Below are 24,116 nucleotides of genomic sequence, written 5' to 3'. Positions count from 1 at the left end.
GAGAGAGAAAACGAGAACGAAAAAGAAAGAGCGAGAATGAAAACATATCATAAACCTATAGGTTAACAGAGGGTCTTCTCACAGGTCATGTAAACACTGTCAAGCCAACACCAAAGCTAGTGAGTGAGCGGTGCTCATCTACATCTTCGGCCAGAGCAAGATGGCGGTGTACTGTACCTTCTCTTAATCAACTACTAATGAATCCTACTTCTAGAAAAGAACAGAATGCGCATCAGTTGTGTTTTGCTTTTTTAAAAAAAATTTTTTAATGTTTTTAATCAATTTATGATTAAAGCCACTGTGTTTAATTTATCATTATCACCTTATCAGTTATATACGATTACGAATCATGATAAATATTATATCGTAACTGTACAATGCGATCATATTATGGTTTAGTGTAAATAAAAAAGCCAGACAATAACTTGCTGCATATTACCAAACACATTATAACTGAAATCTGCTTCGGAGACGTGTAAAGGTTCAATTTTTTCAACAAATTTACAGTCGACTGCAGACGCTGCATCCATCAATTCCGCCGTGTTTTCCTAGAGGCACACCCCTGACCCGGAAACTCTCTGAGCATAAAGAAAATCCGGCGTTTTCCCCACCACGACTTTGTTGTGCCGTTCATGTGCGTTCAACTCGTAAATGCGATATCTCCGACATAAACTGAAGCACCAGATGAACTATAAACCCATCAGCAGCTTGTTAAATAGCTTGTTAATTAGGATCAGGTGTATTAGCAAATGGTGGGACTGGTAGTGCGCCAAAGAAAAATGGTAAGTTGGACCCCCATGAAAGCATGGCTTAACACATATTCACTGATGATGTCTGCATATAGCAGGACACTGAACTGTTGCTGGTGTGCTTTTTTGGGTAAGACCCAAAGTAAAGATGATGAAACAATATGAAAGAGGGTGACCTTATACCTTTCAACTTTTCACTAGATTAAACAGTGAGCAGGTGATTACAACATGTCCACTGGTACGAGCTCATACAAAGTTCAAAACGTAGAAAAGAAAAAAAAACCCTGCTGTATTTATCATGTGTTTAAAATAAATCTTCACACCAGTGTGCTCTTGTACAAACATGCCAGCGAGTTATTTTTGGCAGGCACACAGCAGCTAGGCAATACAGAGCATGACCTTTGCCTGGACTGAAGTCAAGGTCATGTACACAGACAGAAACAGGAGGGAGACATATTCGGTCAGCGTGATTGGTCCTACGCTCAACTCCACACTCCCCATGAAGAGTATAAGAGCTGGTAAGAGCCACCATTAACCACCTGAAGGCACACACGAGGAGTGAACGAGTGCCGATCTCACATCCACATCTAATACGCCTTCCAATGGAGCCACGCACCATGTTACCCAACTTCAGCACATGGGTGTGTCTGTGCATGTGGGTCTGCGGGGTGTCTTCCTCACCCGTGATGCCACGGACTGAGGCAAAGGTAGAGCTAGTGCACGACGCGAATGTGCTGATGTATGGGGTGCTGCAATTCAGCGAGTCACTGCACCACGTGCACCAGAACACCGAGGCCAAGCTGGCGCGCATCACCCGGGCCATCACAGACACCGAGAGCCTTGTGCATCGTCTGAGTCAGGACACCGAACAGAGCATCCGCTCTGAGCGCCAGATCAAAGACAGGCTCGGCGTCATCCAGGTGAGGACGCACCATTACACACACACACATGCCTCATAACACTATGGGATCACACATAGTGGAAACATAGAAGATAAGGGTTGCTTGTCCTTACTGGGATATTAAACACAGAGAATCGCTTTTTTTCTGACCTCACTCTTAGCAATATACCAACATAACTGCCACACACACACACACAGAGAACACCTTTAACAATGGCTGAGCATGTAGTGTGTGTTAGAAGCAGGCAGCAGGATTGGTTGGAAAAGAGCATGAAGACTCAACAGCTGTTGTCTTTTTTTTTTTCTCGTGTAGGCCGAGACGACTGCACTACAAGCCCAGGCTCAACAAACCAGAGGACTAGTCTACAAGGTGGAGCAAGGAGATGCAGCGCTCAAGCAAAAACTGACCAATCTGGAGGAAACCTTGAAAAGATTCACCCCTGTCAGGATCAGAGCACTGAAGGTGTGTAGCCACAGCATCTCAAATCCCATCTGTGTTCACTGTACCAAGCCCTGCACCCTGGAGGCCTTGGGTTTCAGAACAGTACCTGCCCAAAACCGTAGAGTGATTTAAAGTCAACCGAACCTTGATTTAAAAATATTGTGATAAATAAGTTAAACGTCCAGAGCAGTGAGGTTTAAAAAAACGTAAAAAAAAAAATAAAATAATAATATTACTATGCCTCCCACATTCTCCTCCCCACATTTCAGGAGAATGTGGGAGGAATAGTAATATTAATCAGCTGCGCAGTCGGAAACTGTGGCAGTCACGAAAACTCAGCCAGCTGGTGGACTTTAATCATCACCATAAACGTTACTGGCAAATTTTCAGATTTGCCGCTTCGTTGCAGATCTACTGAACCTTTCCGGGTCAAAATCTTCATCGTTTTTTTGCCTCCCCTTTTTCTACCATTTTCGGAAGAAATTTTATAGTGGAATCCCTTATAAATATAATACACCGATGTTAAACATACATACTTCATTTACCGTGGCAGAACGTGAGTGCGCATGAGATGGGGGAAGATGCGGGCTTGGAAGTGTCGTCTCGGATTCATACCTCGACTCGCTCGTCGCTCGTTTCATTAGGGAGAAAAAAAATGGCTCTTTGGGTGGATTTTTGAGTGATAACTCTGAGGTTCACGCAGAGCTCCAGCAGAAACTGCATAATGGTTAACAGGTCTGGTAATATGATAATAATAATAATTATAAGCGATAAACTTCGCTGGATCTCATAGCAGCGTAATATCACGTAGGGACGATAATACTATTTGTACAGGCTGAAACAGCCTTGAACAAGATCAATGGTTTACTTCAAAAATGACTTGAAAACATCTCTCTCTCTCTCTTCATGACAGGAGATCAGCCAGAAGCACAGCACCCTTCTGCACAACCTGGTGAGCTGGACTGAGATACAGAAACGGCAGCTAGAGCACCAGAACCAGCAGCTGGCGGAGTTACAGAGACGGACGAGCAGGAGCGCCTAAGCTTCCGTTCCACGGCACACGAGCGATCGGAGCCTGCTATTCTTTTCAGTACATGAACGATTCTCTCTCAAGCCTGGTTCCAGCACGTGTCGCGCTTGAAAAGCGATCAACAGGAACTATGGTCTTTACGAACACTCCCAAGGTGGAAACCAAAACACATACCTTCATACATACAAGACGTGCTCTTTCATGAACGAAATCTGAGGATGCCATTGTGATGTACTTAATATTCTATATTATTATTATTATCATTTTTTATACTTTATAATAAAAGCAACCTTAAAATGTTTTCAAACAAATGATTCAGATTGTGGTTTATTGTTTTACTGGGGTCCATCCCCAAGTTACCCTACACTGCACTGACAGCAAAATACCATCGCTTCTCAATCACAGCATATTGCTTCTCAAATCAGCCTTTTAATTATAGAGGCTACTTGAAATAAAAATAAGTGTATGTTTGCCCAGGAGCAAGAATGGTTGATAGCTAGAACGACACAAGATAAAATACCAATGCTATATTTTAGTGTAAAATAGGCTTTACACTATGAACGTATTAAGCGAATTACAGTGCATGAACTGAGAATACAGCACAAGCCTTGGATGTGGGCGGGGCTTCACTGCGATTTACTCTCGTCAGCCAGGGAGATTCGGATCAACAGCTCGAGTGTCCAGCTGAGGACGACGATGACGGCAACACTTCGTCGTATGAGACTACCCAAACCTCAAATATTAATTACGAACTAATACATTGACTAAGTAAGCAAGCCATTTTCAAAGATACCGAGAACCGCACCCAGAACCTTCTCCACTGAAGTCTCTACTTCCTGGTCAGGGAGCTGTCGATTCAATACTTAACATTAAAAATTTTGTGGCACAAATTTAATTCCATAGAGACTGAGGACCCCTGCAATATACCCAAAAAAAGAATAGGGTGTGTATGAAGCAACTGACCTATAGCTGGTGTGAGGAGTATAAACATAGCGTGCAGGGAACTCCAGCACCTCCTTGGTAGGACGTACACGCAGGTCAGGGTAGGGCTTGACATGTAGCAGCTCAGGAGAAAGACAGTAGTGAGGAACCTCGGGTGCAGGAGAAATGTCGATCTTTAACTGAGCTGCAATGCAGAAAGCAAGAGCGAGTGTGCAACGGTATCTGAAAGAGGCACGCCAAGTCATTGAAAACAGACATGGTGGCGAGAGAGCCGCGCTGGAGCTGCACTCAGCAGTTTACCTGTCACAGGTCGGAGTCGGCGCAGCACAGACGACGGTCTTCTCATGTCAGCTAAAAATTTATACAGGTCCTCATCACTCAGCCTGTCCCCTTCCTAAAGGACGTCACACAAAGCTCATAGCAATTACAACACACGTTTACACAACTCACCCATCTCTCACCACTGCACAAAAAAGGCTTGTTCTTGTGCATAAGGGACATGGGACATGACACATTGTCATACATACAGATTACACACACACACACACACACACACACACACACAAAGCTTAATCAACTCCAACGGATCTTATCTGCCTAGCACATGCATGCAATTTAAACCAGATGCCCCGAGTAAGGAATTTTAGGAGAATGACATCATTCTGGGGATTTTTCATGGCATTTATCTGTAATATTAACAAAAATCTTTTCCCATTTAATTAATGGGTGGGTTAATTAATTATGGATACGTGAAAGGGTGTGAAAACTAAAAAAAATGGAAACATGTGGACAGGAAAAACACTGCCCATGTTAAATTTAGTGTGCCTTTCCCACAACAAACCATTAAAACACACTAATGGGCGGGGAAACCGACTGGCCTACAGGAAACCCGACTGGCCTGTTTAAAGAAGTTGGTGACGGTCAGCGTGGCCGGCCTGAAGTTGGTCAAGTTGCACATGTCCTCCCCGACACTCATCCGCTCGACTCCCTTCTTCTTCCTTTCGGTCCACGTGCCCTTGCGCTCTGTGAACAAAGGAAGGGAAACGCTTAAATATCCTGCTGTATGCATAAACCGTGTCTATTTCAGTACTAGAACAGTAGTGTACACTTCATTCGGTGCATCTAAGTGCACTTGTGTGTGGTTTTCTTCATCGCTTTCTTTATAAGCAACCTTGTTGCTTCTGATTTAATCAGCAGTTACACTTCAGATGGGTTCAGACGCCTGTTAATCTAACAGGTAGCCGTTACCTGCACCAAGGCTGGCAAAGATAACGAGCCAACTGTTCAGGCACAAGGTGTACAAACGGCCCATGCTTCATTCAGCCCAATGAAAATTTGCAAAAAAACCCCCAACATAGTCGATAACAAACCACCGGTCAAAAGTTTGTGGATGCTTGACTGAAATGTTCCTCATGATGTTAAAAACCCTTTTGATCTGAAGGCATGTGATTAAATGTGTGAAATCAGTGTTGTGGATTAAATATAATCGTGCCGACGTATTTGTTTCTTTCATTAGAAAACTAAGAAAAAAAATATTATTTGTTTAAACGAACAAACGACTCAGAGAGAAATATTCTGAAAAGCAGGAGATAAGAGTCCGGCGTCGGTGTGAACTCCTTTATTACTGTTTAAAGCATCTCAGGGAAATTCCTCAAGAAATCGGTCGAGAAAATACCAAGAATACATTTCTGGAAATTCTAGGCAAAAAGGGCGTCTTAAATTAAATTATTTGGGATTTTTTATCACAACATAATTCCCATAGTTCCATTTGTGTTACTCCAGAGTTTTGATGACTTTATTATTATTCTAAAATGTATAGAATTAAATGAATTAGACAAACTCATTCAGTAGTGTGTATATAGTTGATAATACATCTGTTGTAACAGAGTGAAAAATGAATTATTTGATACTGGTCAGGAGTTTAAAATCGGTGCTGAGGTCAAAGACCGGCGGTGGGATCTTTTCTGAGGACTCGTGCAAACATTGCTATTGCGAAAATGTTTATGTGTTAATAATGCTATCTATCTCTCTCTCTCTCTCTCTCTCTCTCTATATATATATATATATATACACACACACACACACACATAAGTTGCAGATGAAGTAAAAGTTCAGTGTAATTCACCAAACTTCTTGAAACACAGTTTCAAGTATACGGCATAAACGTATACGGTACCTACAAAGTGCACTGTTGATAGGTCAACATTATAAATCTGACCATAAGCACAGGTACACTGTAGATGTATCTAAGACACTGGTAGGTCAGAGCAAAACATGTACAACAGGGGGTAGGAGTGTACGAGTGTTGAGAATAACCTGTGTCTGAGTCCGAGTCAGAGCGCTCCAGCCCCCCGACACTGCTGACGATGTTGAAAAGGTGGATGGCCGTCCAGGCAAAGGGCATTCGGAAGCGTCCAAGACGACTGCATGACTGCTCTGCCTGGGCCTTCAGTTTCTCAAGTTTCTCCTTGTGCTACACGCACACACACACGCACACAATAAGACACAAAAAAAGAAGCAGGACAATCAGACAGGTTGTTTGTTAAAATCCACTAACAGTCTAAATCAACACCCAGAGCTCACAGTCAGTGAGGAGTCTCTCCAAGTTTACTGGACTTTGGTTATTTCAAAAAAGACAGCAAATATTGCAGCAGTTTAGTAATTGAGAAATCATTGGAAAATATGATTTGTATGCTTGGGGCACGCAGTGCTCACCCTACAAAAGTGACCCCTCTTCCCATGACTTTACCAATGCCACCAACTCCTAAAGGGGTCGCACAATGGTGTTAGAAACTGTCGAAATAAGTGCATTGCTTCAGCTGGAACAAGGCTACACGGCGTAATGTTATCATCACGCTACAACGCACCGTCGTGGACACCTCGTCCTCTTTCCGTAAATAATCTAACAGCATCGCGATCTTACAGCACCTGGACTTGGTGTCTAAATATCTCCTACTGTTTCATAAGTGAAAAAGGGCAGCGCCGGTACATTTGTGGGTGACGTTGAATATCGAGTGTGGTTCTTCTTTGGCACTACTGAAGGCTTGTTAAATAGCATCCTGCTCTAGATGGAGTCCGTGGCAGCTGCCCATGTCAGTTATACCAAGGATTGATGCTGAGTTCTGATAAGAATAAATCAAATTGAGCACAGACGCTCAGGCAGACTACAGCATACGAGCAGAAAAGCACAGGAGTGACGCATACTTACCTTAACTGAATCTGAATCCTTTATGACCATATATGGCTCACAGCACTCTCCTATATCTCCCTGCTGCAGGACCTTCTCCAGCTGAAACACACACACATGGATAAATATAAAAAAAATATATATAGATACATACATACATATATATATAAATATAACAGTTTACTCTTGCAAAAAATGGGGGAAAAATGATCCACGTCTGTAATTGCTCACACTTTCAACCCAACTAAGCCTCTAACATAGATGTGTGTGTGAGCAGACGTTCCCCCCGGTGGCTGTACCTTGATAACCAGGAAGACATCAGGAGAGGGGTCTGTGATGGAGAAGATGGCAGAGCGGGCAAGGGTGGAGATAGCGGTGTGGGGGTTATGGGGACGTAGCATGTTCTTCATTTGGTCCGAGTTCAGGTCAAAATGAAAGTTCTCTGAAATCTAGGACCAGACGAACCAGACTGGGTGAGGACGTTTTTAATGATTAGGGCCACAAGACGTTTCACTCAAACTCAATTCGTAAAACTATCCAGCAAATAACGACTCGGCGACTCTGAGGACACCCGCAGCACAATAAGCAGCAAAAACAATGCGACAGAAATACCGACCTTTTTCTTTTCCTTCACGTCATACAGAGCCAGCGTCCCGAATATCGGTTCGATCTCGATTTCAAACCTAAAGAGGGACGACACAGCAGGGTCCATCACTGCACGAGGGAAACTCAAATCATATCCGAGGAAAAGCCGTATATGATGTACACAACGTCGGATATAAACAAATGCGTGCGGAGTGTTTAGATGTTTAAATGGCATGCACGCTGAACTCACTTGAGAGACAAACACTTGACCATGATTCTCTGGCCTGTATGTTCTTTGGGTACCTCGGGGACTGAGCACCTCTCCACAGCCTCATCCTGCCACGCATACGCATACACACACACACACACACACACACACACACACACACACACATAACACATGAGAAAGCAAGCTCCATGGTGACAGTGCCATGGCAACATTGACACCAGACACCAGAGGGCTATGTACACAGATATAAAGAGGCACTAGCAGTGAAGTGGGTAATGAAGGACTACAGTAAAATTCTAGACAAGAAAATAAAGAATAAAAAAGGAATTCTTTATAATAAATAAATAAATAAATAAATAAATAAAAGCTTATTAGATTAGATTATTGGCAAGGCACAAAATCGGACACTTTTCCAAGCCGACAATCGTGTTTACAGGCAGGTTCGAAGAGCTCTTAACAGTGTCCATTCCGTCTCAGCTAATCAGCTAACTATCATATCAGTCAGGTTGGCTTGCTAGTTAGTGAACAGGCCTAATTGATGTTGCTTTAACAAAACAAACAAACCTAAAATCTAGATTAAAAAAAAAAAAAAAAAAAACATCTAGCTAGATATCTAGGTCATGTTTTTACATAGGTTGTTGCACATGATGGAAGCATTTCGCTGGATAAAACTTTCCTCAGTGTACAAACGCGTTTTCACGGTGTCCGCTTGGGCATCAGCACCGCGTTCGGTGCCAAGATGACATCCTCCATGTTGTAATTATAACAAACACGACGCCTTGAGTGTGTACACAAACGACAAAGTTGTACTCATCAAGAGATCTTCAGTTCGTCTCTAGTAGAAACACTGATATTTCTACACGATGCGTGTACAGTCATCGCGGGCTAGACCACTGCCACTGACAGGACGCCAAGCCGTAAGGATCGTCCAAGGGTCACGGCGTTTGAAAGTATCGGTTTAGTCTTTAGAGCTAATCTGGAACGATAAGCAGGTAACGTTTTAGCTAATATCAAGCTGATTTCTAAATGAAATTCTTGATAAATTCTTCCGTCAGATTATAACCCAGCAGCGTGCGCATCTCGCTTTGTTTCCAATCACCGAAGGGGGTCTATTATTATTATGACTTGGATTAAGACCAGGCCACATTTCCTGAGTAATAATACAGAACTCCAGGTCATTTCCAAAGAGCTCACAAACTTTTTCTCTCGCAACTGTATATACTATTTAGTAGTGTTCAGACCTCATCCGGTGCTGGGTAAAGCCCCAGTAAGTCAGGGTGGCGCCCTTGCTGACGGTTCTCCGTGTTGCGGTGGTCCATGTCCTCGGCAGCTGTGTGCACCAGCAGACAAGGCAGCAGGGCATCTGCAGAGGAGTTCTTCAGGTCAAAGATGCTGGAGGCCCAGCTGCCCCGAGGTGTGTCATCCAGAGACAGTGACCTCCTCTTAAGGTCGTCCTACACACACACACACACATGCACGCACACACACAATCACATCCTGTGATCTATTTAAACCATTCATTAAGACAAGGTTAAAATAGCAGGATGTTTTAAGTGCTACTACGTGAGCTGATCGAAACGAAGGCAGCGAACCGGGCAGCTATTAAGTCAGGACACCTGCAGTCCGGAGCAGCAATTATTTTATACATTTTAATGACATATTGGAAAGATTACAAATGATTCCGATGAATTTTAGCTAGGTAAGAGGTAAAACTTGATGGTCTGACAGGCTGAAATCCTTTAGGCCTACTGTAAACATGTATACGGTCAGCCAAGGCAATTCTCCATTTACCTCGACAGAGTACGATCGTGTATCTTTCACATGAGAAAATCAGAGGAGACAATTGGTGGTGGTGATTGGGGGGGGGGGGGGGCAGGGGTTTGGTGGGTTGGTTAATGAATGTCAGAGAGTTCAAAACACATACATAACTGTCAATCATCCCCGATTCACATGTCACCTCATCTCTCGTTTTTTTTTTATTGGGGGGCTTGAAGTGGGCTCTAGTTAGGTCTATCTTCCTGCACTCTCTCACAGCATGGTGTGCAGAAGTATTCACCCTTGTTTGAACCATTCCGCATTTTGCAGTGAAACAGACTTGCATGAGATTTTTATGTCACGGATCTACACAAAATATCCAATAACACTGAAAATACAAATCAATATTGCTAAATATTATTTACAATTTTTTTTAATGCAAAAAGTCCTGATTGCATAAGTATTTATACCCCCAATGCTGATGCAAAAAAACCAAAACCTAAATTAGTTCTGGTGGAACCAGATGCCATCACGTAATTAGTGAAACAGCATCAACCTGGGCGCAATTAAAGTGTCACATGATCTCAGCCCTTGTACACAGTTGTATAAAGTTTTTTTTGTGCGTACAAGGGCTGTTCTTACTACGGCATCGATTTAACGTGGCTCTCCCCAAATGCCCTGTACTACATACAGGCTTGTATAAGTATTCACCCCTACACAAAACCCGAGCAATATTTTTTCCAGAACCTCGTTGTGGACCTTGTTTTGATAGCTCCTTGGTCCTCATGATGCTATTCACTCAGGTATGTTCTCTACCAACACTGGGTTCTTCCAGGAACAGGGCTGTTTACACAGAGATCATGTGACACTTTAATCACACACAGATTGACGCCGTTTCACTAATTACGTGGCTTCTGATGGCATCTGGTTCCAGCAGAACCAATTTAGTTGGGTTTTTTTTTGGGGGGGGGTTTTGCAGCAGCGGGGGTGAATACTTATGCAATCACAACTTTTACATTTAAAAAAAAAAAAAAGATTTGTAAATAATAATTAGCAATACTGATTTGTATTTTCAGTGTTATTCAGCTGGAGAGTGAGATGGTAGTCTCATTTAAAACCAACACCAAAATATAGATGTGCCTTCGCTTCTCAGAACCGATCCCTCCTCGCTTACATTCCCACCCTACGTCATCGTTTTGGGAACTTGTCCTAGCAGCACTAATAGTTAATTCACCATGTTGCCATGAATGAGCAATACTATTGTACTGCGCTAGCAGGGAGAGAAAAAAAAAACACCACAGAAATAAAGTGAAATGTGTTCATGTATCTTAACGAACACTTCCTAAAGTCTCTATAGAAGACATCGCAGCCTCTTACCTGGTCATCCGAGCGGTCAATGGCTGCAGCCTCGTCCAGTTCAAATGTCTGTTTAACCAGGCCTCTTCGCTTCTCCCTTCGCCGCTCGGTGTTGTGGGAACTCTGTATGGTACTGTAGCATTGGTATCTAAGACAGAAAATGTTGTAACATAATAATTACTTCTAAAGTACGGGTCAATAAACGACCATATTTTCGAGTCCCAAAGGACCGCCGCCTTCCCTGAGGTTCCTGGAATTACTCCAGCATTAGTCTCCTTTCTTCCACATAAGTAAGTTAATAAACCATCATCCCACTCACTTTCTCTGGATAATGAGCCAGTCTTCAGTGTAGACCCCAAGCGCATCTCTCACTCTGGGATCCAGCGTACTGCAGACACAGAATAACTCGGCGTCGAACACGGCTACTGCGAGTGCTCATAATAATCGACTGAATGTAGTAAGCAGGAAATCTCATCCACAATGAGCAGCTGATCTGATTACTATTACACATGAGTACCCTGTGGGCCTGTGTGTATATAAAAAGGGCTCACTCTTCATCAGGCAGGGCTGGTTCCAGTGTCGCGCACTCTCTCTCCTGCAGCACGAGCTCCAGGTCATCAGCGGGGAACTCCAGGAGTTGTCTGAGAGGCCCAGACTCAGGGTTAGGGGCATGACTGCTCACATACTCCTCATAGTCGACCGGCTCCACCACTTCCGTAAGGGGCACCTAACACACACACACACACACACACACACACACACACACACACACACAAATCTGAACTCTACAACAAATCTGCTATGATGGGGTAGTGCAGAAGTGGTGTGGGCAGAAGTGAAAACAATTACTGTTTGTGATAATTGCCACTTCCCTTTTCTACTTCAGTTCATAAATCTTGTGGCCTGCTTTCATGGGAAGTAAAATCACTCCGACGTGAAATCTGAGAGGGTACTGTAAAGCTGGAAAGTGACTAAGGCAAAAAACCCCACAAGATTAAACAATGATTCATGCAATGTCCTGAGATGGTGGTAATGCTTGTAGAGCGTTCGTCCCGGGATGTCTGTACTTGGAATAATCTTGAGGTTAAGTCCTATTTTTTGGGGTTTTTTTTTACTACCTATTAAGGATGTAACAATGCACACAATTTCAACACACAATACGATACAGTGAAACCAACACTAGTATTACATTTTCCATACATCAGAAATAAACAAACAATGTCTCAACCGCAACAGTTTAAATTTTCAATTGCTCTAAGTAGCGCAAATCTGCTTCTGAATCCTTTCCTGATATTTACTATTAACACAGTCCCCTCTGAAAATATTCAAACAGTAAGGCCAATTCTGGGGTTTCCCCCCCCCCGGCTATACATTGAAGACATTTGGGTTTGCGTTTTATTCCAAACAAGGGATATGTAACCGAAGAGTAAAGCACTTTAAAACGGTATCTGTTCCAATACTTTTGCTCACCTAAAAAACCGGGTGGTCTGCCACCAAAAAGTGTCGTGTTCTAGATTGTCTCGCACGTCTAGATGTAAATATGACGAAACGAAAGCTGAAACTCTGATTCATCGTCTCGGGTTCATCTTCAGATCTCAAACGCAAACGTCTTCAATGTATAACGAAGACGGCAGAATGGACCTTGCAGTCCCAATACTTTTGGAGGGGACTATCAATAAAAATGTGTGCATGTCATTAACAGCATACATGATTTTCCCATGCTTTTTTATTTTGCATCAATATTCTAATTATGAAAAACTAAAACTACATATAGTAGTCGTTCCTGTTCTCACAGCTATAAACAGCCGTTCCCAACCCCCCTCTCCCTCTCCCCCTCTTAATAAGGTACTTTCATGTTTTAATAAGACAAAATTGGCTGTTTGTCATGCTCCTGAGAAACAGCAATGTGTGGAAACAAACAAGAGACATGGGGAGTTCTTGTAAAAAATGCTAAATAAACAACTTCTTGCAGAAAACTTCATCGTATCATAGACTACGTTTACATGGACAGCAGTAATCTAATTATTGACCTTATTCTGAATAAGACAATATTGTGATTAAGGTGTTTATATGAGTCATGTTTAGAATACTCCTTTCATGTTCAGGTTTTACATGTTATAGAACACAGACCGATTAACAGCACACGTCATTACGTCACCACGCCACGCCGTCCCTCCAGAATTTCACATATCTACATACAGTTGGTCTTCGTTATGGTACCGTATACAGTTTTGGGTGTTTTTATTTTTAATTTTACAGACGCTTCAAGTGCAGTTAATTATTTGTCGTGTTATACGTGCTAATAGACGATTGCTTGAAGCCGTGGGCTTCAAAACCGCACATTTACAGAAATACGTGTATTTCTCCTACTATATAACAGGTAAGTACACGGTTTGGGATGCAGCCGTGCTCTCTTGTTTGCCGTAAAACGGTTGAGCACTGCCGTGTGTGTACGTGTCCTGTCGCAAGATGCCGTGAAAACTCCCACACGACGTTAATAGTGTGATTAAGGTGTGTACATGTCTGTAAGGCACGTCGATAATGCGACTAAAACAGGAACACTCCACATGTCTTAATTCGATTTGTGTTTACTTCGAGTATGACCTTAGTCGGATTAAAGTCATCAGTAATCGCTGTTTACATGCTAGTGTCTTAATCTGGTTAATATCGGATTATTATTGTCCACGTAAAGGTACTGAATGATTACACAGCTTTTTCTGTTCATCTGGAGCATCTGCTGTACAAATCCCTGCACAAGCTGTTACTATAGAAGTGAGAAACCCGCGTGAAGTCGGCCCCCCACCCACTGCAAAATGTCGGCAAAATAGTTTCAATCGTTTGTGCTGGTTTGTGCTGTAAAAAGTTTCGTTTGTGCTACTTTGGTTTTAAAATATTAGACATTGAATTATGGACCAATGACGTCACCATCCCCCCCACACGCTCCAAGTTCAGTCCAAATAGGCTCAATCGTTTCTTCTTCGTTTGTGCTGGTTTGTGCCGTAAAAAATTTCGTTTGTGCTGCTTCGGTTCTGGAGATATTAAAAGAATATTTATAGGTCATTCTGAGGTCACTCAGCCCCGCCACATGCTCCAAATTCACCCCAAATAGGCTCAATTGTTCGTGCTTGGTTTGTGCCGGTTTGTGCCAATAAAAGTTTCGTTTGTGCTGCTTCCGTTTATAAAATAGAGGCACAAATCTCCTCGTGTGAGCACCCTTTTAGAGTGGAATTGCCGAAGACTTTGTCAAGACAAATCATATCATCATTTGTTCAATAAACAATTCTCTTTACTTCATTCACTGGTCTCTCATGATTAAACTTCTCATTTATTCACAAGGAGAATCATCGGCTACACTTCACTGCCACCACTAGGTGTAAGTGACACTCTGTTCAAGATGCTCTTGTGGAATTTAGTGTTGTTAGTCTAGGAAAAGTCAATATAGTTACTAAAACAAAATTCTGGCCAGTGTAAATACAGTGTTTTAACATTGTCAGTTACAATATTATTAGTTAACTTCAATCATAATGGTACAACATTCAAGAGCGCTAAGATGTCGGGCTTGATGGTGTTTGCACTCAAGTCTTGGTTTGAAGACAGATAGTAGCTTGTCAGTATTAAGTGTATTTAAGTTTAAATTTTTAAAGGTCCATTATTTGCGTCAAAGGATGTTTGATAGTACACAGTAATTCAGTTTCACAAGTAAAATCATTTTGGCTTAATTCTTAATTCATTGAGTCATTTAAGTCATTAAGTTTCCACATACACACACACACACACACATATATATACACATATACATACATATATATATATATATATATATATATATATATACACACACACACACACACACACACACACACATATATATATACATTTTATATATATATATATATATATATATATATATATATATATATATATATATATATATATATATATACACACACATACATACACACACACACACGGCCTATGTATGTATAAACACAGAGCTACAGCAAACAGATCATGGTGCGTGTATTTATTTATGACAGTCGCAAAAACAAAGCTTTTATCGGAACAAACCAGCACAAACAATTGAGACTATTTTGCCGACGTTTTGCGTTGGGTGGGGGGCCAACTTCACGCAGGTAAGTGAGAATGTATTCAAATTAATGCCTTACAGCTGGAACTACTGGTCTTATAGAAAATTAATCAACATCATCTGACCAATCAGAATCGAGCTCAGTGGTATAACAATAGCTATTTCTTAGCAAAAATCCAAGTAACATCTGTCCTCTTGAAAAACACTACCTATTCCCTTTGTTTACATCCTATATATATATATATATATATATATATAGGGTAACAGATTGAAGCTATACACTCTGTCTAGTGCCTTGCTTGAATAATGTAGCATGACATTTGGGAGTGCAATCAAACTTCTCAGTAAAGATTATATGATGGGATCTTGACACACGTACTTGTCCGTGCTGCACTGTTCGGTAGAAAAGTGATTTTGCTCACCGACTGATGGGTTCCACTTCGTTTTTTGGAGAGCTGAGGGGAGCCATACTCCCGAGATACCTGCTTTCTGACGTCTGCAGCTACCGTCCTGAGAGAGAGAGAGAGAGAGAGAGAGAGAGAGAAAGTGAGAGAGAGAGACAGAAAGAGAAAGAGAGACGGACAGAGAAAGAGAGAATGTGTTAGTTTGGGTCAAGTATTCATCTTGTCAGGAATAAAACACTAAGTGTTATCAGCTCAAAGCTAGTTATTTTCCTATAACAGCATGCCAACAGTGTTCTATTCCTATTATACCTCAGGAATTTGCCAATGCCTATATTTTGTTTAGTTATGAAAAAAGGGACTTGTCATACTTATCATTATGTTTAATGTTAAAGCAGCTATCGAAAAAATGCAGCTTGTCATATCACCAAAAAATGCAAAGCACAAAGCCTCACCCCTGTTACAAACCACTGACACTGGAGACTCCTTCCCAAAATGCTAACTAAACATCTGCTCATAGAAAATGTACCATAATAACAATTACAAGCATTTTTGATTTTGTTTATTTGGAGCTGTTATAGTAGAAATAATAATGTTTTAGAACAAGCACATTAACATACAGTGGTGCTTGAAAGTTCATGAACCCTTTAGAATTTTCTATATATCTGCATAAATGTGACCTAAAACATCATCAGACCTTCACACAAGTCCTAAAAGTAGATAAGGAGAACACAAATAAACAAATGAGACACAAATATTATACTTGGTCATTTATTTATTGAGGAAAATGATCCAATATTACATATCTATGAGTAAAAGTATGTGCACCTTTGTTTTCAGTATCTGGTGTGAGCTCCTTGTGCAGCAATAACTGCAGATAAACGTTTGGGGTAACTGTTGATCAGTCCTGCACATCGACTTGGAGGAATTTTAGTCCGTTCCTCAGTACAGAACAGCTACAACTCTGGGATGTTGGTGTGTTTCCTCACATGAACTGCTTGCTTCAGGTTCTTCCACAACATTTCTACTGGATTAAGGTCAGGACTTTGACTTGGCCGTTCCAAAACATTAACTTTATTCTTCTTTAACCGTTCTCTGTAGAACAACTTGTGTTTGTGTTTATGATCGCTGTCTTGCTGTATGACCCACTTTCTCTTCAGATTCAGTTCATGAACAGATGTCCTGACATTTTCCTTTAGAGTTCACTGATATAATTCAGATTCATTGTTCCATCAATGATGGCAAGTCGTCCTGGACCAGATGCAGCTAAACAAATCCAAACCAAGATACTACCACCACCATATTTTACACAGTTGGGATAAGGTTCTTATGCTCGAGTGCAGTGTTTTCCTTTCTCCAAACATAACACATCGTTTAAACCAAAAAGTTCTATTTTCCCAATAGCCTTCTGGGTTGTCTACGTGATCTTGAGCAAACTGCAGAAGGGCAGCAATGTTCTTTTTTGGGGATCAGTGGCTTTCTCCTTACAACCCTGCCATACACACCATTGTTGTTCAGTGTTCTCCTGATGGTGAACTCATGATCATTAACATTAGCCAATGTGAGAGAGGCCTTTAGTTATTTAGAAGTTACCCTGGGTTCCTTTATGACCTCGCAGACTATTACACCTTGTTCTTGGAGTGATCTTTGTTGGTCTCCACTCCTGGGGAGGGGAACAATGGTCTAGAATTTCCTCCATTTGTACACAATCTGTCTGACTGTGGATTGGTGGAGTCCAAACTCTTTAGGGATGGTTTGGTAACATTTTCCAGCCTGATGAGCTTCAACAACTCATTTTCTGAAGTCCTCAGAAATCTTCTTTGTTCATGCCATGATACACTTCCACAAACATGTGTTGTGAAGACCAGACTCTGATAGATCCCTGTTCTTTAAATAAAACAGGACACTCACTCACTCACACCTGATCGTCATCCCATTGATCACCTGACTCTAATTTCACCTTCAAATGAACTGATAATCCTAGAGGTTCACAATCTTTTGCCACTCACAGATATGTAATATTGGATCGTTTCCCTCAATAAATAAATGACCAAGTATAATATTTTTGTGTCATTTGTTTATTTGGGTTCTCTTTGTCTACTTTTAGGACTTTCTAATAGACACGATGCCAAAACTCAACCCCTTCTTGTCCCAACACCAAAGACCCCAACACAGCCCCAGTCCCCCAGTGCTCTCCTCATGCTGTCCAAGATAACGCGCAGCTGCTCCTTCACAGACTGGCTCACTTGTGGGAACTCACACTCGTGTGTGTACACACACACACACACACACACACACACACACACACACACACACACACACACACACACACAGCTGCCAGTGGTCCCCCTCACATTCTTTTTCTCCGTATGCATGCTATTCATTGTATATGCAAACAAAGCAGTCCACTGCACTGTCCCTTCAGTTAGTCTGCACCTCTTCACCGCACAAGTACCAAAACTTTCACAGGTTTTGGGATCATTCAACGCAGCACACCCCTGTGGACCGGATGAAGGAACTCTCCCAGGGGTCGCGACACTCCGGCCAGCCAGCAACCGATTTCCTGAGCTAATAAAACTCTGGCTGGAATACAGTTTGCAGAGCAGGAAAAAGAATCACAATATGGTGCTCGAGCCTAGTCATGTGAGGCGTGAGAAATCATTAAACTGACTATAGATGATCAAAGTGGTTTCCTGATTGAAATTTTAATGTTTTGTTTGTATAACTTGCACAGGCTAATCGTTCGTTCATCTTCAGTCACCACATTATTATCCTGGTCAGGGTCTCTGGGTCTCTGTGGATCCAGAGCCTAACCTGGGAACACTGGGTGTGAGTCAGGAATACATCCTGAATGGAACGCCAGTACATCACAGGACACCATACACACACACACACACACACACACACACACACACACACACACACTCATTCACACTTCGGGGTAATTTAGCATAGCCAATTCACCTACCTGAATGTTTCTGGACAGCGGGAGGAAACCCCCGGACAGACAGTAAGCCGAGCTCAGGATCTAAACGAGGAGCCTGGAGCTGTGGGGCAGTGACTCTGACTCATGAGCTACTGCTGCACAAAAAAGTTTAAAAAAATGGATATGGTGTCGAGGTACAGTGTGTGCGTGCATTTCTGGCTTCATTCCTATGAAACTTAATATCACTCTAACTTGTTGAAATCCTTACAAACATCAGTGTTTAAATACGGATACAGACACACATTAAGCCCATACGTGAACGCAGGAGCACTGATGTTCCAGGGAAATCCATTTCCTACTTAAAGAGGAAAAAGGAAACCTCCTCTAAAGGCAACAACTGCACACCCTTTTCCTGTATCCTGCACTCACTCAAACAATGAACTCAGACTCTCAGGGTAAAAAAACAACACAAAGTGACAAGTCAATTATATTGCAATGATAAGTTTAAGGTTAACATCTAACAAACACTGCTCTGACATTCTTCAGCTATATATATATATAAATAAAGTGTAAAGGCAGAAGTAAAGCAGGAGTCTGAACATCTGCATGCTGTGAAATGTGACAATGTCAATCAGGTTTCTGCGCCGCTCTCAGACGGAGGAAATAAAAGGCTCAGAAGAGAAACTTAAAGAAATTGCTCACTGAGTCCTGCTTAATGATGCACTTAGAGAAGGTAAAGTCCACAGTGAAGAACACGGCTGGAGATTCCCACACAAAATAGAGCCGAGAATGAAAGGGAAATTCATCTCGAGCATGTAAAAGGAGAACTCGGCTTTCCTGGTTCTGTGTCAGGAGTGACGATAACAGAGTCGTAGCGCTGAGACTAAGTGAAACCTGATGTGCGGGAAGTGTGGAGGAGATAACACTGGCCTGTTTAACACAATGCAACATGAACAGCTTTTACACACCAATGTTCAGATACATTACTTGAATATGCTCTACACTCTGTGTAGCTAGTGAGGCTGGTCTGACCACACGGCTCCACAATATACTGCAACATACTCCACACCTATACTCCACACCTATGCTCCAACATACTCCACACCTATACTCCACAACTATACTCCACACCTATACTCCACACCTATACTCCAACATACTCCACACCTATACTCCAACATACTCCACACCTATACTCCAACATACTCCACACCTATACTCCACACCTATACTCCAACATTCTCCACACCTATACTCCACACCTATACTCCACACCTATACTCCACACCTATACTCCACACCTATACTCCACACCTATACTCCACACCTATACTCCAACATTCTCCACACCTATACTCCAACATTCTCCACACCTATACTCCAACATTCTCCACACCTATACTCCAACATTCTCCAACATTCTCCACACCTATACTCCAACATACTCCACAGATATACTCCAACATACTCCACAACTATACTCCGCTCTATACTCAATTATACTCCGTTCTATACTCAATTATACTCCGCTCTATACTCAATTATACTCCGCTCTATACTCAAATATCCTCCGCTCTATACTCAAATATCCTCCGCTCTATACTCAAATATCCTCCGCTCTATACTCAAATATGCACTGATCTATACTCAAATATACACCGCTCTATACTCAATTAAACTCCGCTCTATACTCAATTAAACTCCGCTCTATACTCAAATATTCTCCGCTCTATACTCAAATATTCTCCGCTCTATACTCAATTATACTCCGCTCTATACTCAATTATACTCCGCTCTATACTCAAATATTCTCCGCTCTATACTCAATTATACTCCGCTCTATACTCAATTAAACTCCGCTCTATACTCAATTATACTCCGCTCTATACTCAATTAAACTCCGCTCTATACTCAAATATTCTCCGCTCTATACTCAAATATTCTCAAAAATACTCAACTTCTCTCCATTATACTCCACTATACTCATCTATCTTCCACTACACACCATTATAGTCCACTACACTCCACTATACTCATCTATCCTCCACTACACTCCACTATAGTCCACTACGCTCCACTATACTCATCTATCCTCCACTACACACCATTATAGTCCACTACACACCATTATAGTCCACTACACTCATCTATCCTCCACTACACTCATCTATCCTCCACTACACACCATTACAGTCCACTACACTCCATTATACTCATGTATCCTCCACTACACGCCATTATAGTCCACTACACTTCACTATACTCATCTATCTTCCACTACACGCCATTATACTCCACTACACTCCTCTATCCTCCATTACACTTCACTATACTCATCTATCCTCCACTACACTCCATTATACTACACTACACTTCTCTACACTCCACACTCTACCCTATCCTCCACTACACTTCTCTACACTCCTCCATACACTACCCTATCCTCCACTACACTTCTCTACACTCCATTATACTCCACTACACTCCATTATACTCCACTACACTCCATTATACTCTACTCTATCCTCCATTATACTCCACTACACCCCATTATACTCTACTCTATCCTCCACTACACTTCTCCTCTATCCTCCACTACACTTCTCTCCACTCCATTATATCCTCCAAAACACTTCTCTACACTCCATTATACTCCACTACACTCCATTATACTCCACTACACTCCATTATACTCCACTACACTCCCTTATACTCTACTCTATCCTCCATTATACTCCACTACACCCCATTATACTCTACTCTATCCTCCACTACACTTCTCTACACTCCATTATACTCCACTACACTCCATTATACTCTACTCTATCCTCCGCTACACTCCATTATACTCCACTACACTCCATTATACTCCACTACACTCCCTTATACTCCACTACACTCCCTTATACTCTACTCTATCCTCCATTATACTCCACTACACCCCATTATACTCTACTCTATCCTCCACTACACTTCTCTACACTCCATTATACTCCACTACACTCCATTATACTCTACTCTATCCTCCGCTACACTCCATTATACTCCACTACACTCCATTATACTCTACTCTATCCTCCATTATACTCCACTACACCCCATTATACTCTACTCTATCCTCCACTACACTTCTCCTCTATCCTCCACTACACTTCTCTCCACTCCATTATACTCCATTCTATCCTCCAAAACACTTCTCTACACTCCATTATACTCCATTCTATCCTCCACTACACTTCTCTACACTCCATTATACTCCATTCTATCCTCCACTACACTTCTCTACACTCCATTATACTCCACTACACTCCATTATACTCCACTACACTCCATTATACTCTACTCTATCCTCCACTACACTTCTCTACACTCCATTATACTCCACTACACTCCATTATACTCAGTGGAGTAATGGAGTGTAGAGAAGTGTAGTGGAGGATAGAGTAGAGTATAATGGAGTGTAGTGACACTCCATTATACTCTACTCTATCCTCCACTACACTTCTCTACACTCCATTATACTCTACTCTATCCTCCACTACACTTCTCTACACTCCATTATACTCCACTACACTCCATTATACTCTACTCTATCCTCCACTACACTTCTCTACACTCCATTATACTCTACCCTATCCTCCACTACACTTCTCTACACTCCATTATACTCCACTACACTTAATTAATACTCCACTACACTACCACTTCACGGTCAGTAGAACTAACAACACAGTCTAAGGAGCACTTCCTTTATTTCAAACACAAACAAACTGATTAACCTTGACGACAAGTCGTGCCGACACAGTATTCTGTGATCTATAAACAAAAGGCTGGTCCAGCTGTCGCGGTTGACGGGAGGCGAGTTGAGGAGCCGCGGCGTGCGGGGAGAAGCGTTGCGTTAGCCGGTTAGCGCGGTGTGGACACAAAACTCGTACTGACCTGTTAATCTTGTGAGCAAAAGCTCTCCGCTCGCTTGTCAGAGTGGCCATCCTATCCAAACACAGTCGCTGTGCGAAAACTCTTCGTAGAACTGGGTTATTGTTTTGCAGTAGGCTACTCGGACACCGCTTCCTTGTGTTGCAGTGTAGCGGCGCGGAGTGATCCTCCTAGCGGCCAGAGCACAGCACCGCCTTCCCCGCCTTCTCACCAAACCGGTCCTGCTGACGCACCTGTCTCTGGCCCAGTCCCAGTAACTCCCTACTTCCTGTATTCCTGCATACGCGCCCTCCCTGCTCTATAATACTGTATGAAATAAGCTAACAGTACTGAAATAAAGCTTGTAATGAAATAGTGGAGGATATAGGAGGATATAGGAGTGTAGTATAATGGAGTGTAGAGAAGTGTAGTGGAGTAGAGAGGAGTGTAGTGGAAGTTAGAGTGGAGTATAATGAGGTGTAGTGGAGTATAATGGAGTGTAGTGGAGGATATAGGAGTGCAGTGGAAGTTAGAGTGGAGTATAATGAGGTGTAGTGGAGTATAATGGAGTGTGGTGGAGGATAGAGGAGTGTAGAGGAGTGTGGTGGATGATAGAGTGGAGTATAATGGAGTGTAATGGCAAGACCAGCTCTCTTGTTTTTGCTGAACACTCACATTTGTGTGTATACACACACACCCACACACACACACACACACACATATATATATATATATATATATATGTATATATGTATATATATACACACACATATTATTATATATAATATATATACATATATATATATATATATATATATATATATATATATATATATATATATATATATACATACACACATATTATTATTGTACTTATTGTATTGGTTGCCAACAGTTTAGACATTAATGGCTGTGTGTTGAGTTATTTTGAGGGGACAGCAAATTTACACTGTTACACAAGCTGTACACTCACTACTTTACATTGTAGCAAAGTGTCATTTCTTCAGTGTTGTCACATGAAAAGATATAATCAAATATTTACAAAAATGTGAGGGGTGTACTCACTTTATATATATATACACACAAATGTCAGTGTATAGCAAACACAAAAATGCTAACCCTTGCCATTACAATACTTTCAGAGGGGACTGTATATCAGAGATGACAAAATAGTACCTTTTCTTTTCTGATACTGGTACTAATACCCACCCCATACTGTATTCTTTAAAAACTATACTACTAAATTTTGAAATAAACTCTTTCACACATGAATCACTTACACTGTCAATACAACAAATATAATAAAGTATAAAATATAAATATAATAAAATAAATCCTAACGAAAACAGTATGTAAATATTTTAACTTGTAAAAATACATTTCTTTTCCATATCCAATTCCAATCTTTGCCATTTGTTACAGGATCTGATATCTGATGTTTCTTCAATATCCAATCAACCATTTTTTTTGCTTGTACTGATACTGGATATGGGATTGGTGCCATCTCATTAAACATCAACCATATCATTAAGTGTAGTTGCAGTTATAAGGAATACTGATCTTCTGAAAGAACTACAATAATTTGCAGGCTAATAATAATGTTTTAGGTTG

The 24,116-nt window shown here is 41.5% G+C and overlaps 2 protein-coding genes across 2 annotated transcripts in view; one reads left to right on the top strand and one right to left on the bottom strand.

The window, feature by feature from the left end:
* The window catches only part of LOC128600153 (dedicator of cytokinesis protein 7), a 54,609-nt gene extending 31,832 nt beyond the window's left edge, over window positions 1-22,777 (bottom strand). Inside the window, exons 1-14 of the mRNA XM_053612380.1 lie at window positions 22,530-22,777; window positions 15,686-15,773; window positions 11,728-11,903; window positions 11,496-11,564; window positions 11,198-11,324; window positions 9,307-9,519; window positions 8,087-8,172; window positions 7,868-7,934; window positions 7,551-7,700; window positions 7,273-7,353; window positions 6,381-6,537; window positions 4,963-5,087; window positions 4,365-4,458; window positions 4,086-4,248 (exon numbers count right to left, since the gene is read on the bottom strand). Of these exons, the coding sequence (XP_053468355.1) occupies window positions 4,086-4,248; window positions 4,365-4,458; window positions 4,963-5,087; window positions 6,381-6,537; window positions 7,273-7,353; window positions 7,551-7,700; window positions 7,868-7,934; window positions 8,087-8,172; window positions 9,307-9,519; window positions 11,198-11,324; window positions 11,496-11,564; window positions 11,728-11,903; window positions 15,686-15,773; window positions 22,530-22,579 (1,646 nt within the window). The 5' untranslated portion in view covers window positions 22,580-22,777. The remainder of the gene's footprint in view (window positions 1-4,085; window positions 4,249-4,364; window positions 4,459-4,962; window positions 5,088-6,380; window positions 6,538-7,272; window positions 7,354-7,550; window positions 7,701-7,867; window positions 7,935-8,086; window positions 8,173-9,306; window positions 9,520-11,197; window positions 11,325-11,495; window positions 11,565-11,727; window positions 11,904-15,685; window positions 15,774-22,529) is intronic.
* angptl8 (angiopoietin like 8) lies at window positions 237-4,071 on the top strand. The gene is made up of 3 exons (XM_053612378.1): window positions 237-1,669; window positions 1,964-2,113; window positions 3,006-4,071. Exons 1-3 carry the CDS (start codon window positions 1,352-1,354, stop codon window positions 3,132-3,134), a joined length of 597 nt encoding a protein of 198 aa, XP_053468353.1. The 5' UTR covers window positions 237-1,351; the 3' UTR covers window positions 3,135-4,071.
* Window positions 22,778-24,116: the final 1,339 nt, after the last annotated feature.

This window comes from Ictalurus furcatus, chromosome 24, assembly GCF_023375685.1.
Source record: "Ictalurus furcatus strain D&B chromosome 24, Billie_1.0, whole genome shotgun sequence".
Classification (NCBI taxonomy): Eukaryota; Metazoa; Chordata; class Actinopteri; order Siluriformes; family Ictaluridae; genus Ictalurus; species Ictalurus furcatus.
The sequence above is the reverse complement of the archived record's forward strand: the minus strand, read 5'-3'. Positions and strand labels throughout refer to the sequence as shown.